Source organism: Diospyros lotus, chromosome 7 (assembly GCF_014633365.1).
Source record: "Diospyros lotus cultivar Yz01 chromosome 7, ASM1463336v1, whole genome shotgun sequence".
NCBI lineage: Eukaryota > Viridiplantae > Streptophyta > Magnoliopsida > Ericales > Ebenaceae > Diospyros > Diospyros lotus.
Genome location: NC_068344.1, coordinates 31,254,008 through 31,265,609, shown reverse-complemented (window position 1 = coordinate 31,265,609; position 11,602 = coordinate 31,254,008). Strand labels below are relative to the sequence as shown.

At 31.3% G+C, this 11,602-nt stretch overlaps 1 protein-coding gene across 4 annotated transcripts; it reads left to right on the top strand.

Moving 5' to 3' along the window:
- The first annotated feature begins 981 nt into the window (after positions 1-981).
- LOC127805983 (receptor-like protein 9a) lies at positions 982-9,054 on the top strand. Of its 4 annotated transcripts, none has more exons than XM_052342891.1 (9): positions 982-1,382; positions 1,547-1,705; positions 2,719-2,844; positions 3,266-3,424; positions 4,037-4,192; positions 4,893-5,033; positions 6,036-6,191; positions 6,556-6,705; positions 6,852-9,054. In XM_052342891.1, the coding sequence occupies exons 1-9, from the start codon at positions 1,004-1,006 to the stop codon at positions 9,014-9,016; spliced, it is 3,591 nt and encodes a 1,196-aa protein (XP_052198851.1). In that variant the 5' UTR covers positions 982-1,003; the 3' UTR covers positions 9,017-9,054. The 4 variants fall into 4 exon arrangements, with proteins under 4 accessions (XP_052198851.1, XP_052198850.1, XP_052198853.1 ...); XM_052342890.1 differs by having other exon boundaries at positions 2,719-2,877; XM_052342893.1 differs by lacking the exon at positions 1,547-1,705 and having other exon boundaries at positions 982-1,151; positions 2,719-2,877.
- Positions 9,055-11,602: the final 2,548 nt, after the last annotated feature.

The window sequence follows — 11,602 nt, the reverse complement described above, 5'->3', positions numbered from 1 at the left end:
TTCCATTGCATTTAATTCCATCCATCTATCCATCTATCCATCTTACATGTCAAAGACCTTATAATCAACTCAAATGAAATATCTCCACTCAACAAGACTGGACACCCTCTCCATCCTCCTCCATTCTTCCTTTCTTGATGCATTTCTTAATTGAGAAGATGGTCAATGAACAACAGCAAAATAATTAAGAGACAAAGAAAGAGCAAAAGAAATTTAGACATAATGACAAGTATTTAGGCATAATCAAATGATTAATTCTAACACAAACACCTACTTAAAACCACATCCTTAATATGGATCACCAAATTAATTAGGTGTGGACCGATATATAATGTCCAATAGATGTCATTTAGTTACAACAATTGAAAATATTATAATATTCCGTACTAGTTTTGATAAATGGATAATGTTGTTTTGGGCATTTGAATTTAGATGCTCATACTTTGACTTGTATCTTATCTCTCCCAAATGATAGATTGCTATCATAAGTCTACGAGACATTATTGGATTAGGTATTACGTATTAATCAATAATTAAATTAGTTTGTATTGGGATCCATGCTTAGTTTATCTGCTTACATGTATTCCAACGTATAAATTAAGTTCTAAAGACTATTATATTTTCAAGTCTTCACCACCATCTCCTAGTCTTCTCTTACAATTTTCGAGTCTTCTCTTACAAGTCCAAATCAAGTTTTAAAGACTATTATATTTCCAAGTCTTCACCACCATTTCTAAGTCTTCTCTTACATTTTCCAAGTCTTCTCTTACAAGTCCAAATCAAGTTCTAAAGACTACTATATTTCCAAGTCTTCACCACCATTTCCAAGTCTTCTCTTATAATTTCCAAGTCTTCTCTTATAAGTCCAAGTCAATTTGTCTCCACTTGTCTCTCAAGGCAAAGATCGACTTCATAATTAGCTTTAGAGTATACATATAAAATAGAGTTACCTTGATTCTTAAAACAAGAAAAAAGAGAACAAAAACAAGTATTGGTGAAAAATATGGCAAGTACTACATCTCATTCTATGTGGGCGTGGATGATGACAATGGTAGTGTCAATGTTGGTGAATGAAATGTGTTGTCATGGGTGTTGGGAGCAAGAGAGGGTTGCCTTGCTACACCTCAAAGCTTCCATAAACTACCCAAATGGTAACTCTTTGCTTTCTTGGGTGGATAATAAATCATCCAATTGTTGTCAATGGGAAAGGGTTGAATGCAGCAACACGTCAGGGAGAGTGATTCAACTCTCTCTTAATCAAACAAGAGATTGGGAATATAGAAAAGATTGGTATTTCAATGCTTCTTTATTTCTTCCCTTTAAAGAGATCAAGACTCTTGAATTAGCAGATAATGCATTAGTTGGTTGGACTAAGAATGAAGGTTTGTGGATTTAGAGCGCTCTTATATACGTATCTTATGATTTTTTCTTTTTAATTTTTTTCATCTTGAATTATAGATGAAAGCATTTATTAATTTTACCTCTTTTGTAGGTTTTGAAAGACAATTTTTGACGAAAGAACTTACTAATTTTACTTCTTTTGTAGGTTTTGAAAGACTTTCTAAATTGATAAATCTTGAAATTCTTGATTTGAGTGAAAACTATTTCAATAATAGTATTATTTTGGAATTTGTTGGTGAAATTTCATCTTTGAAGTCCCTATATCTCAGAGATAATCTATTGGGAAACTCTATTCAGTTGACAAGTAAGTTCACTTTTGTTGCCATATGCTAACTAAACCAATACTTTTGCAATATTTAGTAGCCCTTCAATGAGAAGGGAAGTAAATCACCCTTGATTTATTAAACATGCTGTTTATTATTATTGTTTTTTAATTTACTCAAGAACTAGGTGCATGTTAAACAAAAAACCTTACATTTTTGCTGCAAGAATACTACTATTCATCCTTTATTGGCCTGTGTCTTCAAAAGAGTAAGACGAAAATGTAGAAATTTAGAAAAGGCTGATAGAGTTATATATAATGATTGAAGTTCGCCCATTGCTTAGCTCGCTTTATCTCATTATGTTATCAAATTTATGAACACTGTTTGAAAAGAATTGCTGCCAAAATTATCTGATCGCTTCGTATATCCGTTCTTATATTTAAAATTCATTTATAAAATCTTGGGTCTAACAACTTGGCTTGCATGACTAATTAAAATGGTAAGTTCACTTCAACAGTGACGTGCCAGGCCTATTGGATATATTGATTTAAATTGAAGGAACTTGTATTTTCTGTTAATTAATCTAAAATCACAATGAATCAAAAGTCTCCTTGTTAACTCCTTTTACCCATGTGCTCCGAAAGATAAATAATATGAGAAATAAACAAATTTGATTATATTGGTGTTTTTTTTTATAAAAAGTTGAAGTGGATTATTAAATGGATGTTTTATATAGAACTTTTGTTCAATCCAATCTTATTATACATAAATTTGATTAAGTTGACAAATTCGTTTATAACGAACTGAATTAACTTAAAAACAAAACTGGTAATACATGCTACTATACACGCAAGCACCATTCAAGAGGATTTACATAGAATAAGATATCAAAAATTCAAAATTGTGTAATGCATGGCAGTAGCATCTTTGATGTTGCTTTAATGCATGGATAAAACATTTATATTCAATAATCTCTTGTATTTTTTATTATTTTTTCAGTTCTTATTTCTTGAAGTTTGGATAAGACTATTTAATAATTCTATCTCTTTTACAGGTTTTGAAAAACTTTCTATGTTGACCAATCTTGAAGTTCTTGATTTAAGTGACAACGGGATTAATAACTCTAAAATTCTAGAATGTAGTGGTGGAATTTCGTCTTTAAAGTCTCTATATCTCGAAGGTAATAGCTTGGGAAGCTTGGTTAATTTGACAAGTAAGTTTACTTTTATGATTACATCCTAGTTAAAGCAATTTTTTTGTAATTTTTATTATAATTTGCTATTTAATTGTAACTATGTTGTATTCAAAATTTATATAGTATTTACGTTTTCTGGCAAGTGGGTGAAGTTTTCTGGCAACTGGTGATGCATGCTAGTATACACGCAAGCACTATTCAAGAGGATTTACATAAAATAAGATATCAAAAATTCAAAATTGTGTAATGCATGGCAGCAGCATCTTTGATGTTGCTTTAATACAAGATACTAATTACATGGATAAAACATTTATATTCAATAATCTCTTTTATTTTTTATTATTTTTTCAGTTCTTATTTCTTGAAATTTGGATAAGACTATTTAATAATTCTATCTCTTTTACAGGTTTTGAAAAACTTTCTTTGTTGACCAATCTTGAAGTTCTTGATTTAAGTAACAGCAGGATTAATAACTCCAAAATTCTAGAATGTATTGGTGAAATTTCATCTTTAAAGTCTCTATATCTCGTAGGTAATAGCTTGGGAAACTCGGTTCATTTGACAAGTAAGTTTACTTTTATGATCACATCCTAGTTAAAGTAATTTTTGTAATTTTTATTGTAATTTGCTATTTAATTGTAACTGTGTTGTATTCAGAATTTATATAGTCTTTACGTTTTCTGGCAAGTGGGTGAAGTTTTTGATGGGTGGTTTTTGGGTGCCCATGTAGAAAATATCACAATTTCTTTAAAAGTTATTGAATAGTAATACTTCTCATGTGAACTAAATTTTTTTATATAGACTCATAGTATCTAGTGAAAGTTCAAACTAATAAGATATCGAAAGTTCAAACTAATAAGCCTCTTGTTAAAAAACGAGCTGGTGATGCACGTTGTACACGCAAGCACTGTCCAAGAGGATTTGCATAAAATAAGATATCAAAAATTCAAAATTGTGTAACATATGGTAACAGTTTCTTGAATGTTGCTTTAATTTGTTTAGCTGAGTGCTTTCAATCGTGTGTATATATTTTTTTCTTTGATTTAATGCTTGTACGAGGCTGCTGCTAGAAATTAATATTTGTATTCGATAATTTCTTGTATTTTTATTTATTTTTTTCAATTCTTATTTTTTGAAGTTTGGATAAAATTGTTTACTAATTTTCTCTCTTTTACAGGTTTCGAAAAACTTCATAAGTTGACCAATCTTGAAGTTCTTGATTTGAGTTACAACGAGATTAATAATTCCAAAATTCTAGAATTTATTGGTGAAATTTCATCTTTAAAATCTCTATATCTTATAGGTAGCTTGGGAAGCTCATTTCATTTGAGAAGTAAGTTTGCTTCCATCATTATCACATCCTAGTTAAAGCAACTTTTGTGATATTTCTTTAATTTTTATTACAAATTGCTTTTTAATTGTAGCTGTGTTGTATTCATAATTTATATATAGCCTTTACGTTTTCTCTGGTAAGTGGGTTTTGCTGTGATGGAGTGGTGGGTGGAGTTTTTGATGGGTGGTTTTTGGGTGCCCATGTAGAAAATATCACAATTTCTTCATAAATTGTTGAATAGTAATACTTCTTATGTGAACTAAAAAAATTTATACAGACTCATACTATCTAGTGAAAGTTTAGACTAATCCAATCAAAAGCCTCTCGTTAAAAAATGAGCTAGTGATGCATGCTACTATACACGCAAGCACTGTCTAAGAGGATTTGTATAAAATAAGATATCAAAAATTCAAAATTGTGTAATGCAGGGTAGCAGCTTCTTGGATATTGCTTTAATTTGTTCAACTGAGAGCTTTTGATAGTGTGTATATATTTTTTCTTTGATTTAATGCTTGTATGGGGCTGCTGCTAGAAACTAATAACTATGCTATTCTTTTGGTCTTTGGAAGGGAGTTGTAATTAATATTTGTATTCTTTTGCTCTTTTGCTGTTTCGATAATTTCTTGTATTTTTATTTTTTTTTAATTCTTATATTTTGAAGTTTAGACAAAACTATTTACTAATTCTCTCTCTTTTACAGGTTTCGAAAAACTTCATAAGTTGACCAATCTTGAAGATCTTGATTTGAGTTCAAATGAGATCAATAATTCCAAAATTTTAAAATTTATTGGTGAAATTCCATCTTTAAAGTCTCTATATCTTTACGGTAATAAGTTGACAAGTAAGTTTATTTTTATGATCACATCCTTGTTAAAGTAATTTTTTATAATATTAGAATTCCTTAAGAAAGAGAGTTATGAGCTTTAATTTAATTATTAAATAAAATACCAATTCCAGCGCCACTATTTAGGGAACCCATTGATTGTAACAATACCATAAAGACATCATTTTTACTAGAAACATCAAACATACCATTAACCTCTACAAGCACTCCACCAACTCCTGATAGATTCGTACTAATACCATATATATGACAATCCTTGACCTGCTGACTATGAGGAAAAATTTAAGATCTCTATAATACTTGTTGCAATTTAACAAGATATAAACAAAAGTAAACAAAAATCAGACTTATAAAAAAAATAATTAAAAAATATATAATATAATTAAAGATTTTATTGTGGACAACTACAAGTTATACCCTAATATGTTTAAATTTTTGAGAAAGATAATATGTTCATATGTGGCATTGAGTTTTGAGATAAGTATAATTTAATTTTGAAATAAATGTAAATGTTTGTAATACATATATAATAGGATAAATATTTTGAATTGTGAATATAAAATGTTGTGTAAATGTATATAAAACAACTATTTATTCAATTTTTTCCTTTTCTCTGTCCACTCCATTGGGCATATATATATATGTGTGTGTGTGTGTGTACTATGCAAACAGAGATATTTTTTTATATTTAATTAATATCTCACAAAAACATATATATATTTGTGAAATGAGGCTTTACAAATTATAATCTTTGTGCATAATAATTTTAAATTTATAAATTATGCCTCCACTGTACAAAATTTCTGAATTTGTCACTGTCCATGCCATCATTCAAAAATATAAAAGAATCCATGTATGCATGTATACATGCACGTAGGGAATATATATGTTTATTTGAAATTGGCATTCTTCAAAATTGTATTCTCATCTTTGTTCTTACTTGAAGATTTCAAGGTTATTTCTCAATTTTAATTTCAAATTTGACAATGAATTGAACAGATTTGAATCAGGAATCAAAATTGGCGAATCTAGAAGTTCTTAATTTAGCTGGTAATTCGATAACCAACATCATATGGTCTTCTTTAATGGGATTTCCTTCGTTAAAAATATTGGATTTGAGATGGAACTATATAAACGAAAGTATTTCTAACCAAGGTACGTAGCTCTTTCTATTAAAATATAATAGTAAAATCATTATCATTGTATATCACGTGGCTAAAATAATGAAAATGCAATTACATTCTCTAATGTTATGCTACAAACCATCCTTTAATGAGCTTGTAATAAAAATACTGTTCAATTCATCTCTTGAGTTAAACCATTCTTTAACAATTGCTTGGCGCAATTTAGGGATCAATACAAATGGTCATGCATTTGATATATTAATAAAAATAAAAATAAAATTTTAATTACTAGAAATTTTGAATAGTGTGGCTCTTTCGCCTAAAACATATATAATTCTAACTTATAAAATTTTAATCACACATTTGTTCAATGTTTTCCACATGTCATCTTACAGGCTTTGAAAACGTGACGCACTTGGAAGAATTGTACTTGGACAATGCTAACTTACCCATTGACTTTCTTTCAAACATTGGTGCCATGACATCACTTCAATGTTTGTCATTGAGTAGCTCAGGACTCAATGGGACCCTGCCCTCTCATCAAGGTAAAGAAGAAAAAAGATAATTTTTTTTACTTAGCAAATTAGTAATTTGACATAAATATATAGTCTTGTCTTTCCATTCAAAGATAGAAAGAGATGTTTATATATTGTTCTTGATAAATGTCTAACTCATTTTTCCTTTTTTCAAGGTTTGTGTGAATTGAAGACTCTTCAAGAGATTGACTTGAGTTATAATGGACTAAGGGGTCACTTGCCTTGGTGCTTGGCAAACTTGACATCTCTTAGGTTTTTGGATATCTTTGGCAACCAATTTTCTGGGAATATTGCATTGTCTCCTCTTCCTAATCTCATATCATTGGAATATCTTAGGCTTTCAAGTAACAATTTTCTAGTCCCAATATCATTCAAGTCATTTTATAACCTCTCTAAACTGACGATGCTGGAAAGTGTTGACAACAAATTTTTGGAAGAAGAGGACATTCTTGGTTCAGTCCCAAGTTTTCAATTGATTCAAATCCATCTTTCTAATTCTGAACATGGTAGAAACACTTTCATGCCTCTACCCAACTTTTTTTACTATCAAACTCAACTCAAAATGGTTGAGCTCTCTGGATTTGATTTTGGTAGAACATCCCCAGCGTGGTTGTTGGAGAACAATACTGGACTACAAGCATTTTTCCTGATAAAGAATTTGTTTTTTGAACCTTTCCAATTGCCCTCGTCTCCAATGACACAACTTCTTGCATTAGATATCTCCAACAATAATTTCTATGGTGTCATCCCATACAAGATTGGCAGTTCTTTCCCCAAGTTAAAATTGCTAAACATGTCTAGAAATAAATTTGAAGGCATGATTCCATCTTCATTAGGTAACATGACTTCTCTATATGTTCTGGACCTGTCAAATAACCAATTATCCGGTATAATTCCTACACAATTGGCAATGGGTTGTAGCTTCTTGGAAGTGCTGAAACTATCAAACAATTACTTGACAGGCCCTATAGTACCCCATGAAAATGCCTTGACAAACTTAAAGTGGTTGCATCTGGACAAAAATAAGTTCACAGAAATCCCACACAACTTATTCAATAGTACTGTCTTGCAATTGTTGAATCTTAGCCATAATCATCTTGAAGGTGAGTTTCCTGTTAAGTTTTGCCAATTTGATGGACTACAACTATTGGATCTTTCTGACAACAATTTTACTGGGACAATACCATCTTGCTTCAATGTCGAATACCTAGAGCAAATTCAATTATCCAATAATAGCCTAAATGGACCATTTCCAGAGGTGTTTCATCGATTAAAGAATCATATAAAAATGATAGATCTTTCAAATAACCATTTTAATGGCAGCATTCCAAATTGGATCGATAGCTTTTCCTCGCTAAGTATTCTTATATTGAAAAATAACCACTTTGAAAGTAATATCCCATATCAGATTTGCCACTTGTCTAACTTAACCTTAATCGATCTTTCTTCCAATAAGTTGTCAGGTAGCATTCCTCGTTGCTTCAATAACATCACATTTGATTCAGAAAACGAAATAGGAGAAAATTATTCTATTTCAACTAGCTACTGCATCGAAGGACCCGTGTTCCCTAACCTAAAAATTCTTAGTCATCCAAGTTTCAAAGGTTGTTTCAATAATGAAGATGCCATCATGTTCACGCAGAAAGGAGTTTCCTCATTACAAGTGGAGTTCACAAACAAAGGAATGCCCTTGTCTTACACAGGAGTGCCTCTGCTCCTTTTTTCGGCAATCGATCTCTCCAACAACAAATTAACTGGCCACATACCTCTTGAAATTGGCAACCTTACCAAAATCAAAGCACTGAACCTATCCCACAACAACTTGACTGGAGGAATCCCCCCAACTCTTTCCAAGTTAGAGAACATAGAGAGTTTGGATCTTTCTCACAACAACTTAAATGGGAATATCCCCTCTCAACTTACTAATCTATACTTACTGGGAACGTTCAATGTGTCTTACAACAACTTAAGTGGGAGGATACCTCAGGCAACAAATCAATTTGGAACTTTTGACTCAAGTAGTTATATTGAGAATCCATTTCTTTGTGGAGAGCCATTACCAAATAATTGCATAGATTCACCTCCATCAGTCAATAAAAATGCAAGTGTGGTATCCAACTTTATCGATCTGGACACTTTTTATATGAGCTTTGCAGGGTCTTACACAATTGCTTTACTAGCTATTGCAGGAATTTTGTATATAAATCCACATTGGAGACGGGCATGGTTCCATGTAATTGAGGTTTTCATCACCTTCAACTACAACTTTGTTGTGGATAATATGTGGAGAATCAAAATTAGTTTCCTTTGTAGATATTGATAATTACTCCAGTGAAATAATAATGTTGTTGTATGTATTTCCTGCTAAACTTCTTTCTTAAGTAGTTGTTTGCATTAAATAAAAATCTCTCTTGGCTTTCTTTAGGGGAATTTTCTTCTAAACAATTTGTTATTTAGAAATAAATTATTCTCTTATTTTATTCTTTTGACCATAAAAGGTTTATATATAACACCAAAAATCCCTAATCTATGGGATTTTCATGAAGTCAAATATATAATTAGGAAATAGAATATTAAGAACAATTAGGAAACTAAATATTTGATGAGAAAATTACTCAATTTATAAAATTGGAGTTTAGGAAACTAAATATGTGATATGCCAATAGTTTACTTTTTGGTCATTTTAGCTGTTTTGATAGTTTTAGCTGTTTTGATAGTTTATAAACTTTTGTTTTACCATGTAAATAAATAATTCACATGTTAAAACATATTTTATTCAAATACCTTAAAAGCTTATTACTAAATATATAAGTTTTTTTTTAATCTCTCTGGGTAGCTCGAGCGATTGCCCACACAGAATCTAAGTGTTGGTAGCCAAGTCGCGTGTTCGATTTTTGGGTAGTGCAACATTGTATTGTTGCGTTACACAAAGGGCCACAAGCACGGGTCTTTAACTCAAATTTATCCGGCTCGGCCTGACTGCCCGATTGGATTGAGTCCACTAGTTATAGGAGAATGGGTGATGGTTGCTGCTGAAGGCTTCAAATGTCGGTGTTTCCTCCTATTGGCTTAGATTAATATTATAGAAACTTTTAAACTAAACATAAGTTTAATTGAATTGATATAAACATAAGTTGTGGACTTTTCTAGTTTGATTGTCAAATTTGGTCCATTTTTTACAGTACTGATCAAAAGCGAATTGAGAATTTCCATTTTCCTTTGAAACCAAAATATGTTAAAAATTTGCTCCATTCATGTTCACTGCTAATAGGGAACTAATTGGGAGAAAAAAAATATTACAATAACGATCTAAGCAGGGGATATTTTGATAAATGATGGGAACACCAGGGTCCATATGGATGCCAATGAATCATCTCCAAAAACCGTAAACTTGGAAGGCAAAAGATATCACACAGCTCATCAATACTATAAACACGACTCTTCCATCTCTCTCACCCATTTCTCCCTCCCTCCCTCCCTCCAAAAACCAGAGGTAAGAGTGTCAAACCCATTGTTGCTTTTCTTTTTATTCCTCTGCCCAGCCTCGCTAATTTCCTTCTCTCATGGATCTTCTCTTGATCCCCCAACATTCCCCTCTTCCAGGCATCATCCCCACCTGTTTCTCTTTTCTCGGTTTCCATTTCAACCTTCTAAACCAATCAATGTTAGCTTCACTACGACATGAAGAGCCGCAAGCGTCTCACTTTATGGTGGCCAGGGCAAGTTTCTAACCAGCAGGACCAATTTAACCGATTATCTTCTGAAACAGACTGACATGGTGATCAAAAACCTCGGCAATGTGATTAATTATCCGTTTGATGCTAAGAACATTGCGGTGGGGAAGGTGGCATTGCCTCAAGATTTTCCGTCAATCTTATCATCAACAATTTCAAGAATGTGACTCAGAACACAGCGAATAACATGTCATTTCTAGGTTTGTAAGACTTTGGAGAGGAACATAGATGCCTGCATGTAAATATCTTTCCGACTCTCTGTCTTATGTATATATGTTGGGAATATCCTCTTTTCTAATTCAAGAGGTTCCACGGTTTATAAATAAAGAGTAAGAATATATAGAGACAAAACATGTGACCGTAACCCTAATATTTTTGACCCATTATACTAAAATGTTTGTTTAAGAGAGCTTGTTTTTATTGCTTTATCTTTATTAATATCAACGTTGCATAAATATGGACACAGTGACACTAACAGGACACGACCAAAAAAAAAAAACTAAGATAAGAGAATACAACAATATATACATAGGACACCATTAAATTTATTATATATATTAAGTATCATTAACACGATCTACATGCCCTAATTATTTTGTTGTTAAGGTAATATTATACAAACATAATCATTATACGGAATTATATTATTTATTAATATCAACCCCTATTGTGATTTATACTTATAATATTTGAAATAATACCCTAGGTCACCGTAAATAAAAATCATAATTTTAAGCCCTAGAGAATTATTAAAATTTTAGTGGGTATGTATAAATTTAGTAATTAACTTTATTTATGTTTTAATTAAATCATTTAAGGTATATAGTAAAAATATCATAATTTTGTATTACTGTATGTATATTTAGTCCCGTGTGTAAGTATGTATTTATATCATATATATATATATATGTATGTATAAGTATATCTATATAATAAGGGAGAATAGTTTTTGAATTATCTCAAATATATAGATATTTGATGGTTGAGATTAGTTTCAGATAGATTGATGGCTGGGATTAAAAAAAATTTCAACAGTAACCATTAAAAATCTCTCTCTCTCTCTGTCTTTCTCTCTCTCCCTCCCACCCATCCCCGTCTCCAGGCCCCCTCTCTCTTTCTCTCTCTCTTCCTCCACTCACCCATCCCTCTTTCATACACACAGGCAGACTCCC

Excerpts from the sequence above, each read along its gene's own strand:
- LOC127805983 (XM_052342890.1), top strand. The coding sequence starts at position 1,004 with ATGGCAAGTACTACATCTCATTCTATGTGGGCGTGGATGATGACAATG. Across the intron at positions 4,193-4,892 it reads AAGCTCATTTCATTTGAGAA|GTTTCGAAAAACTTCATAAG; the intron begins GTAAGTTTGCTT and ends TCTCTTTTACAG. Across the intron at positions 5,034-6,035 it reads TTACGGTAATAAGTTGACAA|ATTTGAATCAGGAATCAAAA; the intron begins GTAAGTTTATTT and ends TGAATTGAACAG.